General features: G+C 45.7%; 2 protein-coding genes across 4 annotated transcripts in view; one reads left to right on the forward strand and one right to left on the reverse strand.

Annotated features, from left to right (window-relative positions):
* Stk4 (serine/threonine kinase 4) overlaps positions 1 to 8,509 on the reverse strand; it is a 91,960-nt gene extending 83,451 nt beyond the window's left edge. The window contains exons 1-2 of one of the 2 annotated variants that reach the window (XM_036184482.1): positions 8,386 to 8,509; positions 3,094 to 3,174 (exon numbers count right to left, since the gene is read on the reverse strand). In XM_036184482.1, coding sequence (XP_036040375.1) covers positions 3,094 to 3,174; positions 8,386 to 8,420 — 116 coding nt within the window. In that variant the 5' untranslated portion in view covers positions 8,421 to 8,509. Of the gene's footprint in view, positions 1 to 123; positions 426 to 3,093; positions 3,175 to 8,385 lie in introns of those variants that run through there. The other variant, XM_036184483.1, reaches the window with a different exon arrangement.
* Positions 8,510 to 10,708: 2,199 nt separating this feature from the next.
* Positions 10,709 to 27,614, forward strand: Tomm34 (translocase of outer mitochondrial membrane 34). 2 transcript variants are annotated; one of them, XM_036185525.1, is made up of 7 exons: positions 10,709 to 10,959; positions 15,344 to 15,443; positions 16,593 to 16,745; positions 20,027 to 20,196; positions 22,655 to 22,802; positions 26,181 to 26,307; positions 26,522 to 27,614. In XM_036185525.1, exons 1-7 carry the CDS (start codon positions 10,833 to 10,835, stop codon positions 26,624 to 26,626), a joined length of 930 nt encoding a protein of 309 aa, XP_036041418.1. In that variant the 5' UTR covers positions 10,709 to 10,832; the 3' UTR covers positions 26,627 to 27,614. The 2 variants fall into 2 exon arrangements, with proteins under 2 accessions (XP_036041418.1, XP_036041419.1); XM_036185526.1 differs by having other exon boundaries at positions 10,715 to 11,385.
* The last annotated feature ends 385 nt before the right edge of the window (positions 27,615 to 27,999 follow it).

The raw sequence follows: 27,999 nt of genomic DNA on the forward strand, positions 1-27,999 counted from the left end.
CAAACAGGCACAAGTCTCACTAGTCAACAGCACTCCTTAGCTATGGAACTAGGGGAATAAGTTGTTACTATGATAAAAACTTCAATGAAGGCTGGGAATGTAGCTCAGTGATGGAGCACTTGCCTAAAGTACATGAGGATCTAAGACTGCAAAAAGAAAACAACACTAAAACAGACAATGTGCAAAACTTGGAAGTTAGAGAAGCAAAAGGACGCCAGGCTCCGTTCTAAACGTTCCAGATGCTCGCCAGTCATCTCGGTTCAAGCTGTGACTGCCCTGCCAGAGCCACATGATTTCTTCAAAACTGCACGACCACAGCTCCAGGACCCAATACGGTTCTTCAGCACAAGCTCGCTTTGAGAATAAGCCAAGCCCAGTGGCTTCATAAGCTTCCAGTGAAGGGACATCTGAAGGTGGTGTGGCATCTGCATTAGAGAAGCACAGGTAAGGAAGGTCTTCCTTTAGAGTCATGTGAGCTCCATCAAACTGCCCAGGTCACTAAGTCAGGATGACAAAAATCCAAGTGTCTGTGGTGTCATTCAAAAGTTCAATGAGAGACAGCATGAGGAAGGATCTTCAGAGGGAAATTCCCAAATTCTCTGCTGAAGACGTCCGTATCTAAACACAAGTAAACAAAACAAAACAGTTAAGCTTGTTTTCTTCTTCCCCACATTATCTTTCTGACATTTTCTGCCTATAATTTCGGTATTTCTTAGATCAAGCATGGCAAGCGGCCCTGCTAAGAATACCTAACTGTATTCTAAGACTTAAGATTTAGCTTTGATGTGACATAAGGTCTGAGAAATGCTTCGGCTGATACACTCAAAAATAATGGTTGTGTCTTACTGAGCAATCAGTTCGTGACACTCACTGTACCTTGTACTTGACATCTGTTACATCATGCAGTACTTTCCATGACACCATTTAACAGATATTGTTATTATCCCTACTTTGTGGATGAAGGTTGTGAGGGTCGAAAATACAAACTCATCTGTTATGCTAATAAATAGGATACCGAGGCTTTTAACCCGGGTCTGTGCAACTTCAGTGGATGGGTTCTTTATTACTCTAACATGCTTTTATTCAAAATGAAAAAAAAAAAAAACAAGTTAGTTACATATATGTCCACCAATTTATATCATACTCCAAGAACTACCTATAAACATTGTTAGATTAAAGGGTATGGACTAATAGCCTTCAGGAGAACAGCAAGAATGCCAAGCTAAAGCTACAGATCCCAGACAAGAGATACAGGGTGACTGTCACTACCTCATACCTTTAATAATGATGTCATTCAACTGGCAATCTTCCACCATCTTGGGCTTGTCTTGAGACATCACAACTCACGTTCTTTTCCTTTCTTCCTCTGCTCGATTTTTTTGATGGATCCCAAAGAGTATTTTTTCAACTAACAGAAAGTTGAAGACTAATGTTTTCAACAAGGAGGCAATCTGTGAAAATCTATTCCATGAAGTCAGAACTGCACTTGTCATTACCACAGATCTGTGTTTAAATATGACAACACTAAACTCTCACACAGTGAGGGAAGGGAGGCTTCGCTCAAGCAGAGCTCTTGCCTAGTGAGTGTATAACCTGGGATCAATCCCTAGCACCACAGAAAAAGAAAAAAGCATACAGTCAGTCAGTCAGTCATTAGTCAGAGGTATTCTGAAGGGACTAAAAGTTCATATACAACAATGCCTGTTTATGTATGCATTAACTATCTCTGAATCATATGAATTAATTACCTAGTCAAAAGTTAAACAATTAAGGTATCCCTACTATTTTAATGTACTGATCATTACAGAAGAAGCAATAAATACACAGAATTAAATTGAAAGGATATGTAGCAGTATAAGAAATCTGATGCAGCCGGGTGTGGTGGCGCACACCTTCAATCCTAGCACTTAGGAGGCAGAATCAGGCAGATCTCTATGAGTTCGAGGCCAGCCTGGTCTATAGAGTGAGTTCCAGGATGGCCACAGCTACTCAAAGAAACCCTGTCTCGAAAAACCAAAAGCAGAAACTCTGATGCCATGCCCTACTGTATCAATGAATATCAATCACAGCCCATCATCTATTACTGAAGTCCCTGCAGCAGCATTTCAGGACCTCCACCAGAAATCAGTCCTTTAAGAAGCTCACTGTTTCCCAACCTCAGAGGGTAGATCTCCTGAGAAGACATCAAAAGCTCTCAGTTTATTTGCTATTTTTCACAAAACTGCAACAAAAACATTGAATTCCATGATTTTTTACTGACTAGTAACTACATACTAGTCAGAAATCCTGATCAGCATATAAAATTGCCTATGTTTAACTCCTTTTTCTTTCTTTTTTTTAGACAGTGTCTCACTATATAAACTGGCCTAGAACTTGCTATGTAGACCAGAATAGTCTCAAACTCACAAAGAAACACATGCCTCTACCTCTTAAATGCTGGGATTAAAGGTGTGGGCCACCATTCTGACTTTTTAAAATCTTAATGAATTATAATCTAACTAGCATTTTCTGTTAACTACATAAAATCACACACATCACCACAGATTCTGTAAGAGAAAACAATAAAAGACTTAATAATATTAAAAAGACTGGAGCCGGGCAGTGGTGGCACACACCTTTAATCCCAGCACTTGGGAGGCAGAGGCAGGCGGATCTTTGTGAGTTCGAGGCCAGCCTGGTCTATAGAGCGAGATCCAGGAAAGGTGCAAAGCTACACAGAGAAAACCTGTCTCGAAAAACAAAAAACAAAAAAAAAAAAAGGGTTGGGGATTTAGCTCAGTGGTAGAGCGCTTGCTTAGCAAGTGCAAGGCCCTGGGTTCAATCCTCAGCTCAAAAAAAAAAAAAAAAAAACAAAACAAAAACAAAAGACTGGAAATTACTGATAAACCACTAAGTTTGGTGATAGGCTGAAGACTGACACGGCATTGCAAGCAGTAATGTACCTCCCACACCACCAGGAACAATGCTGATACATGGCGTTCTTTCTTTTGTGCGGGCTTGAATTTTACACCATGAGAGGCTCACATCCTTCAGCTACTGGGCCAGAAGAAAGACTGGGACCCACTGCTCTAGACACATTCTAACTATACTCACCCTTCTCCAAGTTTCTCTAAGACGTCAAACACTTCTTCTGGTTGTTTAGTTAAACTATCTTCATCCAATTTTTTCAGTTGCCTGTGGATGAAGAAATATAAACACAAAGTATATCTTACTTGCAACTAAAAAATAAAGTACATTGTTTATTTTACAAATAGCATTCTAGGAATTGCTCTACAAAGTCTACTTTCTCTACTAGCAACTATTAGTAAAGCTAAGAGTTTTTTTAAGACAGGCTTTCACTACTGTAACCCCAATTGACATCAAACTTACAATCCTTTTGCCTTAGCCTCTCAAGTGCTAGAATTATAGGTGCTAGAATTATAGAATTATAGACCACCATCCCTGGCTCTCTTTAAGGAGGGATTATACTTTTGCTGGGTCACCCGATGAGCACACAGAACATGAAGAGCTGCCAGGAATCAAATTCCAGTTCAACATATGTATGAACTTTCTAACAAGAAGAGCTGCCCTACAGGGGTTCAGACTACCTTAAGAAGTCCAAGTTCTCTATGGCTGGAAAACTTATGAAAGTATCATGAGATGAAATGTTACAGTGTAGAATCACACATTAGATAAATTATTTCCATGAATTTAAATGGCTCTCTCTTCAAAACAGACATTTAAATGTAAGACTGAATATTTAAGCCTAAATGAACTAGCTGACCTTTTCCCTCTATTGGCAAAGCTTTGGTCATTTTGTCTATCCAACTAGGTTCTATAGGTAACACAGAAACGGGAAGTAGAAAGCAGACATTTATACAGACCCAAAAGTGCAAACTGACTTGACGGCAGAGTTTAAACAGTCTCGGTGAGCCCTCCCGCCGTGATCAGGCATGCACCTGTCACTAGTCCCAAGCACCAAATGGGTCACTCACTACTTCGACGCAGCTCCTGGACAACCACAATAAACTGGAGAGGTTAAAACGCAACATTTCACATTTAAAACTCTGAGGCCTCTAACAAAACATAGTAACAGGCGTAAAGAGTTTGCTGTGGAGTGAGTGAGTGAGTGTGTGTGTGTGTGTGTTCTACACAATGGTTTCCTGAAGCAACAAAAGACAACAAAGAAAAGACAGCTCAGGAAATGGTGAAATATGGAAGTAATCACACTGTAAATTTCTTGTGCAGAAAAAGGCTTGAACTCGCCAAACAATACCAATTCTTAAAATAAATGACTTTTAAAAAAATAGAAAAATAAAATTAAGAGTAAAAAAAGCCTGACCACATGAAGTGCAACTAACTACCAATGAGCCCTGACCTTAAAGGGGTAATCTTGGAGAATTTTATAGAGAAATGGAGAACCACAGAAAGTCAGTGCCTTAACCTGAAGAGCTACAAACGACTACACTGACATTTGAAGATTCTAACACTGAAATCCCAATGACTTCATAAAAACTTCCAGCTTCAAAACAAAAGGGCTGAAGTGAAACTCCTCTTAAACTTCAGAAGTGATATTTCTACAATCTCAGAAATTAAAGCCAACAGCTCATATGCCAGAGTTTTTGGTAAAATCCCCAATCATAGCTGTATAAACAATAGACAATACCTCATTCATCAAGAATAAACTCTTATACACAGCTTATATAAAGGAGATCTGATTCTCTTTTGAGTGTTGACTCTTATAGTTTAACAAAAGCCAAAGTCACTATTTCGGAGACCACACAGAATAACAAAGGAAACTGCCTGAGCCCTAAGAGACAGTTGCAAGACTCGATAATACTCGGGGACAAACTTTAAACAATGCTCATGTGCCTCCTTTAAACAATCTATGTGGGAGTTTCGCTTTGCTTCTAGAATTTTTAAAACACTTTAAACTTAAAGAAGCATTATTATCTCTGGTGCCAAATAACCAAGAGATGGCTAGAAACTATTTGCTAAATGGATCAACCAACGTAGGGGTAGCAATCACATAACTTTGAGTAGCAATATCTGTGTCCTCTGTGTTCTCAGAATAGAATTTCTTTCTTTCTTTTTCTCTTTTGAGACACAGTTTTCTCTGGAGCCCTGGCCATCCTGGAACTGGCTCTGTAGACCAGGTTGGTTTCAAGCTCAAAGAGTTTCATCTGCCTCTGCCTTCCAAAATGCTGGGATTAAAGGAGTGCACCACCACACCTGACTCATCAAAATAAAATTTCATCTAAAATGCTAGCTAGTAGGTTATCAACAAATAAAACTTCTATGAAACATCTGCTAAGTGAATGAGTCTTCATGGATGAGGACTATTACCCAAATGGTCTGACTTTAGTGAACTGCAGATGAAATCCACTCAGAGGTGACATCCCACTCCAGTTTTTACTTGCTCATAATGAACAGGTCTGTCCAATAAATACAATTACACACACCAAATGTTGGTGATGTCCCCATCCCAAGTCAGCCGACACAAGAATGGCCAGCATCCCAGGAATGCACCCTACAGCCTTCTACTACACCATTACCCAACAGCAACTTACATTTTAAAATCACTAAGTCTTGCAAGACACCATCCATCATCAGTCACTGAGTCACACACAAATGTCAAGCTCATGAATACAAAGAGTATTTCCTGCACTGAGACTGCTGGGCAGCACACAACCCGAATCTCTCAAGAAGACATCTGTACCTTTCCAAATACAAGAATGTTATGATGTGGTGGCTGAGATCTGGCTAATTCTCAAGCATCCACCCCGTGTCAGAACTCTCAAAGGTCCATTTTTATGCAAATGTATCCCTCTAACAGAATTTTACCAATTACATCAAATATAAAAGATAAACTGAAACATTTTAATAACAAAGTTGTCAGGTCCAATGGCTCCTGCCTGGCACTCAGGAGGCTGAGGCAGCCAGACTGTAATGAGTCTGAGGCCAGCCTGAGCTACAGTGTGAGACAAACAAACCAAAGTTAACTAAATTAACTATGCCCAAACCTTCACACAGTCATTAAGATTCTAACTCAAAGAACATCAGAACTCGAGACTGTATCTGGAGATAGGTGACTTTGTAAGCGGAAGAGGTGAGGGCAGGGACAGATATGAACAAGGACCACAAGAAGAAGTGGGGGAAAGATGACCATTTGTAAGAGAAAGACACGTAAACTTCCAGCCTCCAGAATGGCAAATAAAGCTAATTTCTGTTGTTTACACCATCCCAGTGTGGTAGTTCTTCCGGCCACTCAAGCCAGTAAATACTGATGATACAAAGATGCAGCAGCCCACTAGTTACAGGGAACAAGACAGCACCAATCATCCAACGATTCAGTCCTGCAATGCTCTTCCCTTGCACTTTATTATAGTTCTTAAAATCCAAAAGGTAAACTGGACAGTGATGGCACACACATTTAATCGCAGCACTCGGGAGGCAGAGGCACTTGGGTCTCTGTGAGTTTGAGGCCACCAGCCTGATCTACCAAGCAAGTTCCAGGACAGCCAGATAAACCCTGTCTTGAAAAACTAAAAAATAAAAATATAAAAATAAAGATAAAAAATCCAAAAGATACAAGGATGAGCAAAGTATATTATAAAAAAAAAAAAAAAATCACCCCTGCCAGATATCACCAAACTCACATTCCCAATTCTCATTTTGATCAAATGAAGGTTTTGGGAAAAGAAGCAAAGAAAAAGAAGAAATCCAGTGGTTACATAGTGGCACACATACGGTAACTATCTGCTAAGATACACATATACAAAGACCCAACGTAGCAGGTAACTTCCAGAGAGATGTCAAGAGTAGGAAAATTTTAAAAGCAAGGCTTTGGACTAGATCACCGACACTAAAACTCCAACTCTGCCTCTTACTAACTATGGAGCAGCTAACAACCAACCTGCCTCTCTGTGCCCTGGCTTTACCATCTGTGAAAGGGGGATGCAAGGATATCCTCCTTAATGACAGTTCTGAAGGTCAGTGAGCCAGTGAGTTGGACCATTTCAAAGTACCATTTTTTTTTAAGCTGAGGATAGAACCCAGAGCCTTAAGCGCTCTACCACAGAGCTGAATCCCCAACCAAAAGTACCATTTTTTTTACAGTCCAAAAGTGGCCAGACACCAGCAATTTCAGATGGCTGAACAGGCAAGATGGAAAGCAATTAAAACAGTGCCTGGCACCCTGTAAGCACTCTCTGGAAGTAATTAATGATCATTACAGTTTCAGCACACCACACTAACAAGCTATTGGTTTTATTCCATGTTTGTTTACTTCCAACAACCCCCAAGTGTGCTCCCCAGGCTTTCAATCCCCTCCCTTCACCGCTCAGTTGCCTGCCGGGCACTCCCTTATTCTGAACACTTCCTATTTCAGTGCTCTTTCTGCTACAGGAAGTCAAATGTCTTCTCTGTGACACCGAAGTTTTTAGCTGCATCTGAGAGAAGTCTGACTCCCTCGGGCTCTACACTCTTCTCTCCAGGTGAGGGGGAGTGGTCCAACACAACATCAACCAGTCCAGACTTCCTAGAGCCAGGTCTTCTTCATCCAAAACAATTCCAGATACTTTTCAAATCTGGAGTTGATAGTATTGAAACAGAATTTGAAAAGGACACAGTCTGGCTGGATCGATCTACTGTGTCTAAACTATTTATTGGACCTCAGCTTACCCATCCTCCGGTATTTTCTTTCCTTATCTACGTCCCACCTTTGGGTTTTGGAAGGCTGAGGAGGATTATGAAGAAAATTAGGCAGGCACTCAGGACATCTGAGCAACAAAAGCCTCCAACAGCACCACCACGATCATCATCCCCACATGGGGATGACACCCAGAACACCCCTGGAAACTCTCCTCCACGACCCTTTCTCCATTACTAGACCCACGAAACTGGTCCTTCCACAGTAAGGCAGGTAGGAGCAGTGACTCTGGACAGGACCACCTAGCTAGGATACCGCTAACAAATTTTTCTACCGACTTCTGCGTCAGAGGCAATGCAACAGACCTATCCCCACCGCATGGTCGGTGGGACTCAGGACCCTCTCGGCGAGCAGTCCTCGCTCATCCCAAACAGGTTCGCCTTCAACCACCCTCGGCATTGGCCCCTAAGTCCTCGAGTCTCTTCTTGGGGTGTTTTCCCGGGCCTCAGCAGGTGTCACCCTAACTTGTCCCACGTTACTTGGCGGAGTCCCCCACGGAGAGTGCTCCCTCTCACCAAACCCATTTTCTATCCCGGCCAGCGGATGCTCCCTCACTCAGCAGGTGCTCCTACAGCCCGGGCGCCTATCTCGCGGGTCCCACTCCGCCCGGTGCTGGCACACCGGTGTCTCCGCTCAGCAAATTCGCGCCATCCCTCCCCACCCAACTCTCCTCCTCTCAGCCTACGGCCCCTCACCTGCGCGGCGGGTTCCTCAGCTGCACGGTCTCCATGGCGCTGCCGGCAGCCGCCCAGACCGCCTCAAGACTCCATCCTCCCGAAGCCCGCCCCGCAAACCCTCCCACACTTCCGCTTTCCGCCCCTACCGGAAGCGGCGGGGGGGAGGGGAGGCGCTGAGCGGCGTGGGTCACGTGGTACTGTGGCGCGCAGATATAGAAGCCAGAAACCAAGAAGCGCCTCTCGGGCGGCCTCTGGTGGCTCAAGTGTTAGCGACACCCTCCCCTTGACTTGCCTTTAGACTGAGTACTTTATGCCTGATTGCCTGAGGGTTCCCCAATTTCTCCTGCAGTGAGGCTATTAGCAAAGCATGGGCTTTATAAGAATTGAGTTCTTATTAGGGAAAAAAGGGAAAAGCCCCAAGCATCCTGTAAGCTAGACTGCAGTGAAAAAGCAAAACAAAACACCGAAATGTCTGGTCCATGATGGGTGGGGGGAGGGGGAGGTGTTAATTGTAGATAAAAACAGCCAGAAGCATCTGAAAGATCCAGAGCAGAGAGAAAAAGCAGAGTGGCCAGGACTATTTCTTGGGAGCAGAAAAAATAAGGGAGAGAGAGAATTGTGGGTCGGGTAAAATAAATAAACAAACTTGCCATAACTAGAAAGCAGAGTTGCTGTGGAGGGGAGTGAGCTAGCTGAATCTAGAACAGCCTGGGAGCTAGCATAGTGGAGGAGAGAAGGCCAGGATAGCGTCCTGGAGCTTTGATATTCATAACAGGTACATGTTACTAAGGCCCAAGGAGCCTGGAGATTAGCATGGGCTTTGATGTGTAACCACAGCTATGTGTCAACAGAGAGCCATAGGTATCCTTTGCCACAGGCAAGGGAAGATAACAGAAGTGGCACCTTTTGGTAGACAGAAACTCTGGTTCACACATTCCAGAGGAATACACCAGTCTACCCGCCAGTAATTCTTTTGTTTACCCTGTCAATATTCAACATAAGCTGAGCCTAGACTGTCATCTTGGACCTAGTCAGTAGGCCTGCCCTTTTGGGGAAGAGGGGAGACTGGGTGTTCCCTTTGGACCTGACACACTCCCAGAAACAGCAGACCCACTGCCTTGGTCCAAATGCTAGTCTAGGCTCAGCTCAAGCTGGACTAAAGAGTTGTTGGTGGATAGAGCAAAGCTCACAGATTTCTGTGGTTTCTTCTCTGCGCCCTCACACTTGTTTTGTTTTAGTTTCGGTTTGTTTGTAGGGATTTGTATGAGGTAGCATCTCATATACATCTGTGGGGGGCTTGTAACTCCCGAGACCCACCTGTCTCTGCCCGCCACGTGCTAGGGGCACGTACCACCACGATGGGTCTTTTGCGTACTAGCAGCTTTGTTTTAATTTGTAATTAGCATATGTTGGTTTGTTTTTGTCTCACTGTTGTAGCCCTGACTGGCCTGGTATTCCTGATATTCCTGTTGCAGCCTCCATACTACATGATTATAGGTATTCCCATTACACCTACTAAAAACTATTGTTTTAAAGTGAACTCAACCTCAATGGAAGAACTTGATTCATCTGCATTCACTCATTAAATTTTATGGCCCACAAGATGCCAGGTACTTTGCAGCTCTCTGGAATCCTACGCCTTACATCTCAGGTTTCAGCTCAATTAGTTACTCAGAGGCTTTCCTCAGCCTGCTCTTGTCTATATTTCCTATAACATAATTGTGTGTTTTCTTCGTTTTGTTTTAAAACAGGAGCACAATTACATTGGCCTTAGCCTCCTACATGGTTGGATTTCAGACCTGAGCCACCAAACCCAGCTGCTTTGGATTTTGTTGATTCTCTTTTTTTTTTTTGAGGGGGAGGGGCCTGCGTTGTATTCTTTTGTGTGTATGGTCTTGTTCACCAGTCTCACTGTGTAGTCCGTGAAGTTCTCTTGATTGCCGTAAACCGGTTGGTTGCTTTAACCTTCCATAAATTTGCATCACCCCAAGCTTTGCTTCCTTATAATATTAATCTCTTGACGAAATGTGCATCTTCTTTTAGTCGTGAATTGTTTCCCAGGCTCCCCGGACTGTGAGCCTCACAAGGGATGACAATCCGCCTCCTTCAGTCACGGTCGCCACCGCAATCCCGAAAGAAACGTGGAGCATCGCCCTCATTAAACCGGTAGACCGCAAATTCCAGACTGAGCACGCGCAGAGGGCCTGGGTTCTCGAAGGCCCCGCCTCCGATCCTCTCGGCTCCGCCCCTCCTAGCCCCACCCCTGGAGAACAATGAGCGGCCTAAGGGCTTGAGCCCACGCTTCCGCCCGCCCCCGGCCACCTAGCCCCACCCCTCGGGCCCCGCCCCTCGAGCCCAGTCCGCAGCCGCCCTTAAAGGCACGCAGCCTCAGCTTCCGGGTGGAAGCTGTTGCGCACTGGTTAGCTGGGGACCGAGTTGGTCCCTGCTTACTGGCCCTTCCGGGGATGGCCCCCAAAGTCTCAGACTCTGTGGAACAGCTCCGCGCTGCCGGCAACCAGAACTTCCGCAATGGCCAGTATGGCGAGGCCTCGGCGCTGTACGAGCGCGCACTGCGGCTGCTGCAGGCGCGAGGTAGGAACCCACCCCGAGTTTCCCCCACTCCGGGCTTGCATCCCCGCACCGAGCCTCAAGTTGGCTCAACCTTCGGGTTTTCCTTTCCCTGCATCCAACCGCCACACCAGGCCCTCGCAGGGCTTGATCCCGCGCTTCCTCCGGTCCCTTGCCGCCTAGCTGCGACCCCCATCTAGCTCCGCCCCCCGAGACCAGTGGGCTGCGGGCCTTAAGGGCACGCAGCCGCCGCTTCCGCCCGGAAGCTGTTGCGCACTACTCTGCGGGGAACGGAGGTGATCCCTGTTTGCCGGTCTCCCGGGATGGCCCCCAAACTCTCAGACTCTGTGGAAGAGCTCCGCGCTGCCGGCAACCAGAGTTTCCGCAACGGCCAGTACGCCGAGGCCTCGGCGCTGTACGAGCGCGCGCTGCGACTGCTGCAGGCGCGAGGTAGGAACCCGCCCCTCGTTTCCCCTCTGGGCCTGCAGGCGTCATGCACCCGCATCGGCGCCCAGGCCTCGTGTTGTCCTACTGTTCTGGGTCTTTTCCCAGGCCAACCGCCGCACCAGGCGCTCCTATCACGCTCCCACATCTTCGTCACTTTAGCATCCTATGGAAAACTTATTTGGCTCTTTCTGCCTGTTTTTTTAATTGTCCTTTTGGCCTGTATTCTAAGTTACTCAGGCCTCCCTCTGACCCTTGATAGAGCGGTCCTCCCCACATCTATAAATTTTACAATTCAGTTGAGCACCTTTTGTATACTGACTGACTGTGGCGTGATGGGGTCTTTTCAAGGGTCGAACTTCCAGGGGGCAGTTGTCTTATGTTTGTGAACGAGACCTCTGAGATTAGAGCTATTAAGACAAGGTAATGTGATTAGAGTTGGATCCCTTAGAAAGGAAGTCACGAACAATTTCTCAAGAGATATTTGAGGTGATGTCCATGAGATGCTGGGCGTCTAATGCTTTGGGCACTGAGCATCCCACGTGTACCCCATCGGAAAGGATCCAGATAGACTATAAACAGTATGAACTACTAACGAGAATGTTTAAAACATGAAGTAGATAAAGCCTTATTGTGTAGGTGGTTTAAGCCCTCCAAAGAGTTGAGATCGCATCCCCTAATTGGAAGAGCTTGGAACAGAGGAACGGCATATTATCGATTCTCCTAGTCTTCGCTCAAAGTTCCAGAAGCTTTGACTTGAGGATATCCTTGAATCTCGTTTTCTCTAAGTCCTCATTCTCATTTTCTTGAGTGTTTATCCATGTGCTAGATATTATCAGTTTATCTTCATTAAACACTTGTAAATGGGGAATTCTGAAGAATTTATTGCCTAACTAGGATTGCACAGTGAAGATGTCAGACCCAGGATTTAAATATAGATTTGTCTGATTTCTGAGTCCAGATTTTTTTAGTTTATTTATTTGTAATCATAGGTATGGGGTGGGGGGCAATGTACATGAAGCATCCTTCTAGAGCTGGAGTTAAACTTGTGAGCTGCCTGATGTGGGTAGTGGGAACTGAACTCTGGTCCTCTGCAAAATCAGTACTTCCTCAATTTCAAGCTCCCCTCTTTTTCTCCCTGGAAACCCTCTTGGGCTTCTCACGTTATGAAGTTGCTGACTTCTTTTATTCATAAGCCCCTTCCCGGAATAAATATAATCACTGTTGGCCCAGAAAAGCTATGTTTTTGCAAGAGTTTATTCGAGACCCCTTAGAATAGTTACCCTAGTGTTTAAATTTACCAGATTTTTGTTCTGATCCTACTACTGATTTTCTGTATAATTATGTAGGTAGCTCTCTTGACTTCTCAGATCAGTCTTCTTGGCCTTAAGAGAAGGTGGGGCACACTGGAGCTAGAGAGATGGCTCAGCAGTTAAGAGCACTGACTGCTCTTTCAGAGGACCCAGGTACAATTCCCAGGACCCACATGGAGGGTCACAACTGACTATAACTCCAGTTCTAGGGAACCTGACACTGACAGCCTCACACAGACATACATGCAGGCAAAACACCAATGCCCATAAAGTAAAAACTTTTTTTTTAAAGAGGAGTTCAGGGAAACCTTCAAATGTGGATGCACACAAGTGCTCAGGAAGGTTGAGTGAATTGTGTAAGACCCTCAGCCAGATTTGAGGTTCTGAGAACCTTTCCAACATACCCCTGCTGCCTGTGTGCAGCTCTGTGCTTTGGTGACTTAAGATAGATTACTGGTTTTTAAGTGCTTGTACTTGTTCCTTATGTCAAAGATGTATTTATCTGACCTGTGTATTTTCTGACCCAAGAGAAGAGGAAAAGGGGTATAAATTTATTATGTTTATTCTTGTTAGTATTGAACGAAGGAGATCGAGTGGCAACATGGTATCATACTTCCTGAAGCAAGTTGCAATGTGATGCCCCTTGGGAACCACTTAACGATACTGTGTGTACCTTATTGTTAATGGTGGTGTCTACTAAAATGGGCAGTGCTTGAAAATTCACACAGCAGCTTGAGGATTGTGCTGGCCTCCAGGGAGAGGGGGCAGAGGGACAAGGGTGAGAATGGATGGAGCTTTAGCCATTTCAAAAATAAAATGAAGGCAAGCTGGTCTGTGTAGCGGCTTCCAGGCCAGTTAGGCCTACATAGTGAGACTTTGTTCGGGGATAAATAAATTAATGAGTGAGGCTGTGGAGGTGCCCACCTGTTCTCCTAGCACTCCACAGGCTGGAGCAAGAAGGCTGTTGGGAGGTCCTCCTGCCTCTGACTCAGGAGCGCTGAGATTAAAGACGTATGCCACCACATCAACAATTGGTTTTGAATTTGAAAGAAAGAAAGGAGAAGAAATCAGGTGTGCTGGGCTGGAGAGATGGCTCAGAGGTTAAGAGCACCGACTGCTCTTCTAGAGGTCCTGAGTTCAATTCCCAGCAACCACATGGTGGCTCACAACCATCTGTAATGAGATCTGGTGCCCTCTTCTGTATGCATAATAAATACATAAATCTTTTTAAGAAAGAGAGAGAGAGAAAGAAAGAAAGAAACTAGGTGTGATGACATGAATCTTGTAGCCCCAGTATTTTGGGAAACTGAGGCAGGAGAACTGCTAGTTCAGTGTCAACCTGAACAGTGAGGCCTGACTCAAAAAAGAGGGCTAGCCGGCGGTGGTGGCGCACACCTTTAATCCCAGCACTCGGGAGGCAGAGGCAGGTGGATCTCTGTGTGTTTGAGGCTAGCCTGGGCTACCAAGTGAGTTCCAGGAAAGGCGCAAAGCTACATAGGGAAAACCTGTATCGAAAAACAAAAAAACGAAAGGGGGGGGCTAGGGTGCTAATTTTGCTAAAGTGGTGGGTACTGAGTATTAGACAGTTTAATGTCTAAATAGGATTTTTCAGTAAGACCTTTGGACTCTATGCCTAGGAGTTACTTGGTCAGCACTAATTGTTTTTTTATTTTCTATGCTTTGTGTTGTTTTATGACCCATGCTAGTGAGTAAAATGTAGTTGAAAATTTCTTCTAAAATGAAGATCAGGAGTTAAAAAAAGAGAGCACAAAGTTGGGGAGCATGGAAGTGGGGGTGAGTCTAGGAGGTGGGGGGTTAATACAGCCAAAATATGTTTAACGATACTCAAATTATTAAAATATTTGTAAAATGAAAATTGGGGTCTATGAGGTGGCTCAGCAGGTAAAGGCACTTGCTGCCACACCTGATGATCTGAGTTCTGTTCCTCCGACCCACGTGGTGGAAGGAGAACTGACTCCTTCAAGTTGTCCTCTGACCTCCTTGGGCACATGCACATACACACAGAGTACACTTTAAAAAATAGAAATGATTATAGCCACAGCTGAGAGATCACAGCTTCTGTGACTGCTGAGAGTAAGCATTGGCTTTAGAGAAATGACTAATAATAATTGTTCTTTGGGGTAGTTCACTTTGGGTTACCCAGAGTCCTGGCAGAGCCAGCTCTGTTTCCACTTCTCCAGTAAAGCCTTTTCCGACTTAACTAACTGCGCTTGCATTTCCCTCCAACTCTGGGCACCTCCCTCTGTCAGGCATTTATTACTGTCCTTTTCCTTGTGCTTTGCCACTGAGTGCCCCATGCTTTCTGTAATAAAGTTAGCCACACACCCAAGTAATTAAAGCATTGCTTTCTCTGAGGCAGAAGCCAGCTGTTTCGTGTTTATCTTTACATCCAAGTTCAGTGTTTAAATGAGGAATAAATAAGGTTCCTAAGAATGGCAGAAATCTCAATTCCCCAGCTTGGCAAGAATGGCAGATGTGCTATCCTGCCTGATAGAAGCCTGGTTAGACTACAGTACTCTGCTGCGATTTCCCGAGCCTTGTGAGGTCCAGATGTGAGGTACACCCTATGTCCTCTGACCTCTACCTCCCAACTCATGACCTTCTTGCTCTTCCTGCCTCCATCTGGGCAGGCTCTGCAGACCCCGAAGAAGAAAGTGTTCTGTACTCCAACCGTGCAGCGTGCTACTTGAAGGATGGGAACTGCACAGACTGCATCAAAGATTGCACTTCGTAAGTGGCCCAGGGAGACTGGAATGCCTGAGGGTTTCCAAAGAGCAAGCCAGGTTTCTTTTTTTGGGAGAATCCCACTATTTCCCTCTGTGACAGATCTTAGAAAGTGTCACTAAATATTATCAGGCCATTTAGAGTGACAGGCCCACTGGGTCCTCGTTGTCTTAGAGTTTTGGCAGTGTTTCTGAAAATGGTGTAGGATAGGAAGTTAGACACGTGGGGTGAGACAGAGTTAGAACGACTGACTTGCTCGGTGTTTTCCAGGGATGATGTGAGAGGTAAGAGGAAGGAAAGTGGGGGTGTTAACTGATTATCTAAAGGAGCACACCTTTAATCCAGTGTTCAGTAGCAGAGGCAGGCAGATCTTTGTGAGATCAAGGCTAGCCTGTTCTATATAATGAGTTCCAGGCCAGCCAGGGCTGTATAATGAGCTGTCTCAAAAGGAGCAGGGGATAGGAGGCAAAAGAGAGGAAGAAAGGACAGTTTGTCAGTAACAGTTGTACAGGACATTGAAGGGTTTTTCCTGACCTGTTCTTCCAGCTAGCCTTTGTTCATCATGGCTAAGCCAGCATACATCTGCCGACTGGGTTCTTCTGGCTAATCCTAGATGTGATGCTCTTTTACATACATGCATAGGAGGAACAGGGAGAGAGGTGTGCTCATGGAGCCTGTGCTAGTTTTTTCTCTTTACCAGGGTACTCACTCTGACGGTAAGGTTAGCCTCCTTCCCAGAGCAGAATGAGTTGCCAAAGACTGGGATGATAAGGTGATTTGCCTGGGGTCCCGTGGCTAGTGGCAGTGTGGGTAGAATGGGAACTTAGCCCCAGGGCCTATTTGTTCCTGCTGCTGCTGGACCACAGTGTGGAAACATGTCCACATGAAAACTCTGAGACTCCTGTTCTTCATTGGGGTGGGGGGACATAAAAATTGACACACGTGCACATGCATTTCATTAGTGGTTCTCTGCCTTCTTTCCCTTCCCAATTCAGTCTAAGTTGAGAATTCCCTACCTATCCTAGAAATGGTGTCTTTCTGCCAGAAATTAACTCCGTTATGCTGACTGCTGCAGATGACCCTACCTGAATCACTACACTGTTGAGGAAGCCTGTTGGCCTAGCAGACAGGTGACATTTTTGCATCCTGTTCTAGAGCACTGGCCTTGGTTCCCTTCAGCATCAAGCCCTTGCTGCGAAGAGCATCAGCATATGAAGCCCTGGAGAAGTACCCCCTGGCCTATGTCGACTATAAGACTGTGCTGCAAATTGATAACAGTGTGGCATCAGCCCTGGAAGGCATCAACAGGTGAGCCCAGTGTGTGGCAGAACTTCTCCATGGAACTTGGAACCAGTACCCTTGGCCTGGGCCATTGCTTTAGTTGTTTTCTGAGTGTGATCGCCCTTTGACTGTGCTTGAAAAATTGTGTGTGTGTGTGTGTGTGTGTGTGTGTGTGTGTGTGTGTGTGTGTGTTCGTTCATGTATATCTGTAGAGGCCATGGATTGATGTGGGTACCTCCCTTTATCACTCCCTACCTTATTTTTTAACAGTCTCTCATTGACAAAGCACATCAGTTTGTCTAAACTAACTGGCCAGCAACCTCCAGAGACCCTCCTGTCTGCTTCTCCCAGATTATTATAGGCATACACTATCATGTGCAGCTTTTATTCAAGTGCTCGATATTCAGAATCAGCCCTAATGCTTACATGGTAAGCATCTCTTTGGCCCTGTTGACTTAGGAAAGTCTTGTTTGTTTGTTTGTTTGTTTTGTAGCAGGGTCTCACTATGTTGCTCTGGCTGTCCTGGAACTCACTATATAGACTAGGCTGGCCACAGAGACTTGGAAAACTCTTAGTATGTTCAACTAAGTATATAAGAATCTGCTGCTGTATTTAGCAGATTATGTAATATATAACTGGAGCTAAAGAGATGGCTCCTCGGCAGTTATAAGTACTTGCTGCTTTTGTAGGGACCTGAGTTCGATTCTTAGCACCTACTTTGGACAGCTCATAACCATCTGTAATTCTAGTTCCAAAGTGATCTGATGCATCCATGGGCACTCGAGCTCCCACGGACTGACTCACACACATACACATAATTAAAAATAGTAGAGAGGATTTGTTTAAGTCAGAATTACTGAGATTGATGTGTTTTGTCTGCATGTGCACATTCTTTCGCACACTAATATTTATTGGGCTCTCTTTAAAGTATAGGAGGCTCAGTGGAGGATAGCAAAATTGAAAAGAGATTCAGACCCCACTTGTGTTCAGAGTGCTAACTCTAACTGGAGGGTAACAAACATGTGGAGCTAGAATGCTGCTAGGTGGGATTCTGGTCTCCTGAACCATGGCTAGGTTTTTCTTTATCTTTTGTTTGTATATTTGATCAGGATTCCCATTCATGTGGACTGCTAGAAAGCCAGGCACCAAACAGTGTGATGTGGTCTATGTTTGGTTTCTTGGTTGGCTTGTGTCAACACCCAGTTTCCTCTTGGAGTCTTTTTGTCACTCACTAAACACTGCTAGTTTTGTGCCAGACTTTGCACAAGGACCTACTGAATGAGACGTGACTCTCTGTCCTTACACAGCTCTTGGCCTCCAAGGGAGTACTAGTCAGTATTGCACAGGTTCAGTGTAGTCATGCAGCGTTAAGTGCAGGAGTGGCCGGCACACGGTCTCCGGGGCAGAAGCGAGGCCAGAGAGTGCTTTTCATAGTGAAGTCACTAGTGAGGCCGAGAGCAGCAATACAGTGAGTTCAGAAGCCCATGGCAGGTTATGGAGGGAGACGGGAGTGTAGCTGGAGGGGTCAGGGGTGTCCAGGAGAGTTTTATATGTGAGTGAGTTGAAGGGACTTTAGTGTGGAGAAAGATGCTGCCTAGGTGAGGTCCCTGAAAGAGGCAGGGATGGGGCCCAGAGCTTACATGGGACTGTAAGCTTACATTGGCTCTGTGTGACAGGAGAGAAGTAGGGATGATTGAACAGTATCTTAACTACCTTCCTGGTGCTGTGATAGCGTACCCCGACAAAAACAATTAAAGGTCAAAGATTTATTCTGGCCCACAGTTAAAGGATCTAGTCCATCATGGCAGGCAGCAGGAGCTTGAGGGAGCTGCTCACATTTCATCTGCAGTTAGGAAGCAGAGTGGTCAGTGCTGATGCTCAGCTGGCTTCGCCATTTTGTGCAGTCCAGGACCCAAGCTCAGGGAAGGAGTGGGCTTCCCACCTCAGTTACCTTAATCAAGAGAACCCCTCACGGGTAGGCTTACCCAGATGCTTGTCCCTTGGGTGGCTCCAGATCTCATCAAGGTTGTTTTGCTGCCTGTGTATATGTGCACCATGTGCATGCCTGGTGCCCTCAGAGGTCAAAGGAGGATGTGGGTGCCCTGGAACTGGAATTAGAGATGGTTGTGAGCCACCGTGTGGTGTGGAAACCTGAATAACAAGTGTTCTTACACACTGAGTCATCTCTCCAGCCCCAGCAATTGAGATTCACCGCCATAAGCCCCCAGGCTTTACTTGGGGCCTAGGGAAGAATGCTCTGAACAGACGGTAGGGAGTGAGGCCGCAAAGAATTGGAATAGCCGGGCCAGGCAGGAACCGCCCCAGAGCCAGTGAGAGGCTGTGGGTGTGCTGTTGTTTCTACTGTGTGGTTCTAGTCTCACGACACGGGAGCAGGGTGCGGGAGTTTCATTCACTCGTGTAGCGCACGCATACTTACTGTGCCATGGTGGGAGCCAGGTGATGTAGTAAGTGCCAGAAATCCATTTCCATTAACAACATGGACCTCATGGGTAAAGAACACCATTTTAAGTTGAAAATTAAATAAGCAGGAGTTAGCTAGATCTCCAGACTAGGAGTGGAAGACAGAAGGAGACCTGCATAAGGTCAGGGAGAAGGAGCTTGTTTGCTGGGGTCGAACCTAGTGCCTCTAAAAATAGAGGAGGGAGAATGCCAGAGCCCACAGGCTATGTTAGCCTGCACATGGAACCACTGAGGTTTTAGTATTGCTGAATGGGATGATTGACACAAGAAAATCCAGCCCGAACAGTAAGCAAATGACAGGTGTGTGCATGCTTTGAACTACTTTCAGTGAGAATACACACACACACACACACACACACACACACACACACGTGTGTATATATATATATATATATATATGAGACAGGGTTTCTCTGTGTAGTTTTGGAGGCTGTCCTGGAACTCACTTTATAGACCAGGCTGGCCTCAAACTCACAGAGATTCACCTGCCTCTGCTCCCGAGTGCTGGGATGCCACCACTGGCTTTTTTTTTTTTTTTTTTTTTTTTTAAATGGGATCCTTTCTTAGGAGTGTGTATGTAAGGTTATCTTTAACAACTAGCAGGGGACCTTAGTTTGGCAGCCAGGCTAAGGGAAAGTGTCCTGTGGGGTCAGGTCTGGGGAGTAGTAGTAGGCTCCCATTCATCTGTTAGAGCATGTGGGAAATACAAATAGTGGGGGGTGGGGAGTATGCCCTGCCTTGAGAAGGAGCCTCCATCCCTTGGGGTGAAAGAGGAACAGCTTGACCTGGCGAGACACCTCATGCAACTCCTCAACCTTTCCTTCCAGAATCACTAGAGCTCTCATGGACTCACTTGGGCCTGAGTGGCGCCTGAAGCTGCCCCCCATTCCTGTGGTGCCTGTTTCAGCCCAGAAGAGATGGAATTCCATGCCTTCGGAGACTCACAAAGAGACAGCTAAAAACAAATCCAAAGAAACTACAACTGCAAAGAGCAGAGGTGAGCTCTTTCCAAGTGTCAATCTAAGACGTTTAGCGTGGCCTTCTAAGAGTGACCTCTTGTAGCTGTTGGAATAAAGTGAAAACATCATAAAAGGGTCTCAACTTCTTAGAGATTACCTCCTTGACTGGACAGTGAAGTCGTCAATGAAAGGCTTAAGTGATATGTGTAAACCTGGCCTGGGACAGGGGTGGAAGTGCTAGCTCTCATTCACTAGCAGTGCTTGGAATGTGTTGCTTAGAATGTTTTTGTTTGCAAGAACAGAAACTTCCAGTATGGCAAAATAATAAAGGAAATGTATATATGTAATTATATATGTCATGTCAAAAACCCATCCCACTCTTACCTACCCCTCAACTCAATAGTGTTTTTGTTTTTTGCCAGAGCTGAGGATCGAACCCAGGGCCTTGCGCTTGCTAGGCAAGCGCTCTACTACTGAGCTAAATCCCCAACCCCAGTTTTTTTGTTTTTTAATTCAGTTAAAAGGTACTTCCTTTTAATAACTTAGCTGTATTTTCCCAGTGTCCTGGTGTGATTGGTCACAGACTCCTGTGACCAAGAGATGAAGTTATATGACTGTCTCAGTCATCCCATCCCGTCCCGTCCCGTCCCTCCGCCCCGCCCCGTACCATCCCCGTAACTAGAAAGTAATGCCTCCCTTAGAACACATGTCCTGGGTGAACCTGGAGAAGAATGAATAAGGCAGACAGACGGACAGCTGAGACAGGGGAGTGCAGAAGGGACTGGGGAGAGCTCTTTTATGGATGAGCTGGTCTTAGATAGTGGAGGGGCAGTGTTACTCCTCTTTGCAGGAAGCCCCACACACACACACACACACACACACACAGCGTGTGGGGCCTGGTGCCTGTCTTCCGCTCTTAGAAGGAACTTAGAGTGCTGATGAACTAGGTGGCCTCGAGGGACCTGGCTTTTATTTTGTTCTCTGGAGTCACTCAGCCATGTGGTGCAGGCCCTGTGCTAAGCAGTAGAGACAGAGAACAGAATTTGACCCTCAGGGAGCTCCTGGTCTAGGGAGAAATAGAGTTATGGTGATGGTGTTTTAAGCTATATGGAGGAAAAGCAGGTGCCATGGAATTGTTAGTGTTTGGGAAGTTGACATTGAGGAGTCAAGACAAGGCTCACACTAGGGTGTGATAAAAGTGATATCTTGAGCTGGACCTTAAAGGGTGAGGTCATTAGGGAGGAAAATTGGGGGCAGAAGCAATGGAAAGGAGCTGGAGAAGGGAAATGCATGAATGAACATGACTGCAGGGGCGGGGTTGCAGAGCCCAGGTGAACCTGAGTCTGCATGCATCCACCCTCCTGGACCGCCTCTAGAAACCCATGCTCCTGTGCACAGGAGTGGTCACTGCAGAATGTTTTGTGATAGCAAAACAAAGCTAGAAATAACCCAGGTCTCCACAAGCAAGAGGAGGGGACAGATCCTGCCTGGAATTTTGCAAGTGAAAATGTATCAACATAGACAAATGTCAGGAATAGAATGTTGAGGGACAGCAACCAAGCCGTAAGAGACTATATAGAAATACTTGCTTCTTTATAGGACGCTTCATGACAAGTGGCTTATAGGTGCTTTTGTATCCACAGCTGCAGTTTATTTGGATTGAGATAGTTAGCTTAAGGGAAAGGGAAGCACAGAATTAGAAAGAATAGTCTTTCAAGAGTGGGTGGGTTGGGGAGGGTCCACAGGGCTTCCAGTCCTAGTAATAATTCCTTAGCAGGGGATGAGTCCAGGCACTGATTTTATTCCTGCAACTTTGCCCTGCTTTTAAATACTGAGTGTTTCACCATGATAGTTCTTAAAGATTAAAATGTGGTGCTGTGGAATGAGACTGGGACAATTGACTGGAGCCACACAGTCAAGGACCTTCACACACTAGTGTGAGCAGCTTGGCCTTCACCTTGTTCTCTGCTCTCTCCCCTAAGGGCTGGGGCAGAGCTGCTGGGCAGGTGAAAGCACATCACAGGCTCCCAGCACATCAGGACAAGCCTCTTCAGCCCCTTTCTGAAGCCCAGAAGCCGCAGCCTTTCTTTACTAGATGCTTCTCGTTAAGTCTGTAGGCTGTTCTCCACTTTGGCCTGTATTCTCAGATCTGGTCCTGACATAGCCCTTCACATTGGGGAGGAAACGGAGGTACTGAAGTTAAGTGGGTCGTGCAGACCATTCCAGCTACCCAGTGGCAGTACTACAAATAAACCTGGCTTGCTTTTTATTGTGTATATATTATGCATATGTAAATGTGTTTGTGAGTCTCCATTCTCTTCTAACAAAAACCTTTCATTGACTAAAAGCCATTAATTAGGGACTGGGTAGTCAGGAGGAGTGGTCTGCAGCCGCCCAGGCAGTCCTTGACTTGGAAGAGATGCTGCTGAAGAGATCTCACTGATCTCCTTTGAGCACCTGATCCATGGTTTTTCCCTCTTCTGAATTTGTGTCTAGTGCCTTCTGCTGGGGATGTGGAGAGAGCCAGAGTTCTGAAGGAAGAAGGCAATGAGCTTGTAAAGAAGGGCAACCATAAGAAAGCTATTGAGAAGTACAGTGAAAGCCTCTTGTGTAGTAGCCTGGAGTCTGCCACATACAGCAACAGGTATCTTCTGCGCAGCTGCTGGCCTCGGGAATTCTCCAAAGGCTTTTCTGAAGGCTGGGGTGTAGCTCAGTGGGGAGATGCTTGCCTACCACAGACTCCTGATTGTGGAGAGGTTTGGGTCCTTTTCTGGAAGTCATGTGCATTCCCACCTACCTCAGAACTGTGAACAAGGTATTGATAGTGGCAGCTGTTAAGGATAGAGACATAAAGAGCTGCTCAATAGTAGTCTTTACTGTCTGTCCTAGCCCTCATCCCAGAATTAAGCTTTCAGTAACCTGCTCTCCTGCTCTCCACCCATGGTTGCTCTAACCCACCTGTTTCTGACAGTTCTGGCCTAGAGCCCAGTGAGTGGAGTAACTATTGTCTGGCTAGAGCGGGAAGAAAGAGTGCATTCTGGCACTCATATTGGGAAGCACTGAGCAGGGAGGCACAGGAGCCAGAGGGTACCCCTCCTTCCCCTCTTGTGGGACACACACACACACACACACACACACACACACACACACACCCTTGTGTGGTACTCACTGCTCTATACTGGTGTTCAGCAGTGTAGGTGACAGACCGGTATTACTGGTTTTTAAGTTGAGAAAGTGAAGGTGCTGTCTAAGCTCTGACAGTCTTTACATGGTGATAGCAGAACTGGAATCTGGCTCTAGTGAAATTCATTACTTTTAATGTCAGAAGCTTGATACAGTCCACAAGAGGCGCTGCCTCATCCACACATTTATTCTTGATTCCCACATGCATTCAGTAGTCTAGTCAGAACATCTTTACTCTGGGAGCTGGAGAGACGGCCCAGCATGAGTAGGTCACACCGGATCAAACAATTCACAGCCACCTATAACCTCCATTCCTGGGGTGCAGTGCCCCCTTCTGGCCTCTCTGGGCAGCTGTACTTACACCCGTGGTACACATAAAACACATGCAGGCACACAAAACAAAAAGTGTGATCTGGTAGAACTTCCTTGTTCCTTAGTAAAAACTTTTAAGATAAAAGGTGTTTCCAGGCAGTGAGATGACGCAGAGGTAAAAGTACTCATCACACAAGTCTGGTGGCCTGCATTCTGGTCTCCAGAGCCCACGTTCAATAAGAGTGGAAAGAAAACTGACTCCACATGTATGCCATGGCATGTGCACCTGCATGTGCATAACAGGTTCACATAGACAGACAGTATTTTCTTAGTTGAGGAAAATTCACAACTAAAGCATGTTTCAGATTATAGCGAGGTGCTTTGGTACACACACTGAAACACTTGGGCAGGGGCTGAGGCGGCTTCCTGAAATCAGCTGGTGTTTCTTGAGAGGACTGTGGGAACTGTGTTCACAGGAGATGGCATAAGAAATTAAGTAGATTTAACTCACTCCGGTTTGGTTTTGCTTCTTAAGAGTTGCCTGTGACTTTCCGAGCTGGTTGGACCAGGGTGCCTTCTTTGTTAGGCTAGCTTGTAAAGGAAGCCTGCAGCCCACTTGTTCTTTCCCTTCTCTAAGCTCTTTGGCCTTGGTGCTGCTAGAAACCCATTAGCTCATTCTCCTAAACATATTTTATTTTTGCCATAACTTGTAAGAATTTGTTTAAATACTGTCCTTTAAACAAATGTATCTGAGCTCCAGGTTTATTTCTCTTCGTTTATAATGTGCTCATTTGAGATGTGGTCTTGGCCCTTGGGTGGGGGTGCCCTGCCAGGCCTCACACTGAGGGCCTTGTGCATGCTGGGCCAGCATTCTCCACTGACCTGTACTCCAGCCTGAGGTAGATTTTTGTGTTGTGTTTGTTTTTAAGCGGTGATGATGATTCCAGAGTTTTTCAGGGGGAAAAAGAAAAAAAAAACAAAAAACATGATCATTTAGTTTAAGTGTGGGGAGAAGAGGTATCAGTCAGTAAGTAATGTTGGGTTGTCCAGGTGGGAGTTAAATACAAATTCTTCCTCTCCGTATTTTCAAATGAAGTTTTAGAAGAGCAGAATTTCAATGCAAACCCTGACAGTTGTGGAAGAGCCTAGAAGCTGCCTGCCTCGCAGTGTGGAAGGGAAGCCCCACAGACGCCATTAGGATAAATCGGATAATTTTGTTTTTATAATAGTAAAACACCTTATATAAAGAAGTTCAACTTTTCATGCTTATAGCAACTAACACAAGACCCTGGGTGTGATACCCAACAGGACCAGGAAAAAAATGTAAATAAAATTCATTAGCTACCATATTCTTCCATCTTCACAGAAATTAAAATTTGAGACCCAGGTTTGTTACAATTCTAGGAAAAGAGACTCTGGTAACTTCTTCAGAGTGCCTGGCAATTATAGAATTTGAGATGTGGGTGTCTCTTGATCTAGCGGCCACTTCCCCAGAGGAGTTCACTGCAGCATTCTGTATTTACCATACTGGAAACAGTGAAAATACTTGCAGAGAGGAAATTGGCAAAACAAATGATGCCATATCCAACTAGCGAGTGCTCTGTATCCACTAAAAACAGTGAGGGAAAATGAGTGGGTCAAGTTGACAGGCTTCCTTCTAGTGACTATCTTTGAAGAAAAGGACAGACTTGGATGATGGAAATCACAGTGGGTATTTTCCACATTTTATTATGAGACATTTCAAAGTATGGGAAGTTGGAAACATGCAACCTTGAACACCCATCTATTCAACATCTAAGTTGTCCAGTGGATACACATGCTGGGGACCCTATCCAGTGCTGAGCTCTGTACTCCATCCGTAGCCCAATCCATGTTCTTGTTGATTGTTCCAAAGTAATTGCTCACATATTGACAGTCTACCCCTGAACCATCAGCAAGCATAATGTTAATTAGTATTTAATATTCATGCATTTATTTTTTCTTAAAATGGGTAAGTTTTTCATTTGTTGAGGAAAATGCTTGGAGAACTTTTCTTTGCTTAAAGAACCTGATGTGGTGAATGACAGAAGTATGCAAAGTCAGGCTCTGGGTTCCTGCAGACCCACTGGTTTGAATTCCAGCTCTGCCTCTCACTGGTAGTGGGCCTTGGGCAGGTCCCTTGACTCCTGAGCCAGTTATGAAGCTGCTTAGAGCCTTTGCATCTGCAAAAAAAGGCTAGGGGCTAGAGAAGTGGCCAGCAGTTAAAGAGCACTGGCTACTCTTCCAGGGGACCCGGTTTCCGTTCTCAGCACCCTTATGGCAGCTCACAGCCACCTGTAACTCTAGTTCCATGGGCTCCAGCACACATGTGACAATAACATACACACATAAACCTAAATCTTGGGAGGTGAGGTTAGACTTGAGAGGATTGAAGTAGAAACAGCGGCACAGAGTAGGTGCTCAGCAAATCGGTCATCCCCAACTGCCTCCATGTTGTTTGAGGGGACCCACAAGTGACTGACCTTGTGCAATGGTCTTTCCACATCAGAGCACTCTGCCATCTGGTCCTGAAACAGTACAAGGAGGCAGTAAAGGACTGCACAGAAGCCCTCAAGCTGGATGGAAAGAATGTGAAAGCGTTTTACAGACGGGCTCAAGCCTACAAGGCACTCAAGGTAAAGGATCCCTGCTCGGAAGCCCAACTGTAGTCAGATTTACGCCAGGGCTGGCTCCTGCGGTGTCAAACGAAGCAGCACTTGCTGGGTCCTTCTCACAAGCCCTGCGACAGCTCTGGTCTGGGGTTTGAAAATATTCTCCTGCCTCAGCAGCTTTCCCACTGCCGTGGGTCTCACCTCCTCCCTTCCCCAACTCTTCTTTTGTCTTTCTTAGGACTATAAATCCAGCCTTGCAGATATTAGCAGCCTTCTACAAATTGAACCCAGGAATGGCCCTGCACAGAAGTTACGGCAGGAGGTCAACCAGAACATGAAGTAGAACCCCAAGAGGGCAACAGGAACCCTCTACCTGACCTTCCCAGAGAAGGAAGCTAGGGGCCACCCCTGCATCTGCCCCTAATACCCAGCATGCCCCTACAGGAGTGCAAAAGCAACCCCACTTTGGCCCCTTGGAGAGGTAGCAGCCTTCCACCTGAGAAGCTTCGCTTGTTCCATTTAAGTCCATTACAGACAAGCACAGGGCAGTTTGTTTTTGTTTTTGTTTGTTTTTTTTGTTTTTTTTTTTTTTTTTTTTTTCAGAAAGGTCTCCCCTGAAGCTAAAGTGTGAAGGTCCAGCCCTAGCCTCATCCCCTTGCTTCAGCCTGGTCCTCATCAACAAAGTCCTTGGCAATTGTCATGCCCCAGATGTGCTGCAGACTGATTGACCTTGTGGTGTCCCCAGACACCACGGTCTGCAGTTAATCTGAGCTGGGAGGGTAGTGTTGACAGGCTACAGTGCTGGCTTACCTACACCCAAAGCAGCCTGTTGAGCTGGTTCTCCAAGGCTGCCATCTCCCCACGGGGACAGCTGCTGTCTGCACCCTGTCCTTGGCACAGTGTCCTGTGTTGAGCCCCCAGTGCCTTTAGTCCAGGCCCTTTGTGGGAAGGCAGAGCCTGACCCTGGGAGGTTCTGTGCTGCCGCCTTCGGTATGGAGCTACCTAGACTGTTCAAAGAGCCCAATTCCTCCCGGGGTAGGGAGAGAGGCCTCCTGGAGATCAGTGTCCCTCCGGTCTGAGCAGGAACTGACCTTCCCCTGACAGCAGCTCCTCAGGCTTCTTGGTTGTTTTCTGTTGTTATTGTTAATATGTTGACGTTCATTGAACTGATTTCATTGAACTGTGTGTTGCTGTTGCATTAAAAGGTTTTCTTCTGTACGACCGGCTTTTTCATGTTGGTCTTCTCAGCCTTGCACCAGACACTCGGTGGTGATAACAGTTGTTGTTGAATATAGCACAGAACAGAAAATAAAAGCAAGCTAGAGCTTAAACATACCTCTCCTATTAATGAATTTCAACCCTGTTAAAGAAATGTTAATCTTAAAATATTTTCACGTATGATTGTTTCCTGAATAAGATACAGAATGATCTTTGAAAAAGAAGAAACAGCTATTGATTTTTGGACATTCATTTGTTCATTGAGAAAATTTTGAGAACAGCCCAGGCATTGTGTCTAGTCCGGAGGAAACAGGATAACTAGACTGGCCCCTGCTCTCAGAGGAGTGACCTTGTGAGAAGACCAGGAGTTAATCAGATAACTAAGTGTAAAGCTGCAGCTGCCTCGCCTGCCTCCATGAAGAGGTTTGCACAGTGGAAAGGTAAAGGTCTTCTGGTAAGTAGAGAGTGAACTGAGTTCAGAAGCAAAAGCTAAGAGCA

This window comes from Onychomys torridus, chromosome 4 (genome assembly GCF_903995425.1).
Source record: "Onychomys torridus chromosome 4, mOncTor1.1, whole genome shotgun sequence".
NCBI lineage: Eukaryota > Metazoa > Chordata > Mammalia > Rodentia > Cricetidae > Onychomys > Onychomys torridus.

Bases quoted from the DNA above. Each gene is read 5' to 3' on its own strand.
- Tomm34 (XM_036185525.1), top strand. From the start codon at position 10,833: ATGGCCCCCAAAGTCTCAGACTCTGTGGAACAGCTCCGCGCTGCCGGC. The intron at 15,444-16,592 runs GTAAGTGGCCCA...ATCCTGTTCTAG, and splicing joins TGCATCAAAGATTGCACTTC to AGCACTGGCCTTGGTTCCCT. The intron at 16,746-20,026 runs GTGAGCCCAGTG...CTTTCCTTCCAG, and splicing joins GCCCTGGAAGGCATCAACAG to AATCACTAGAGCTCTCATGG.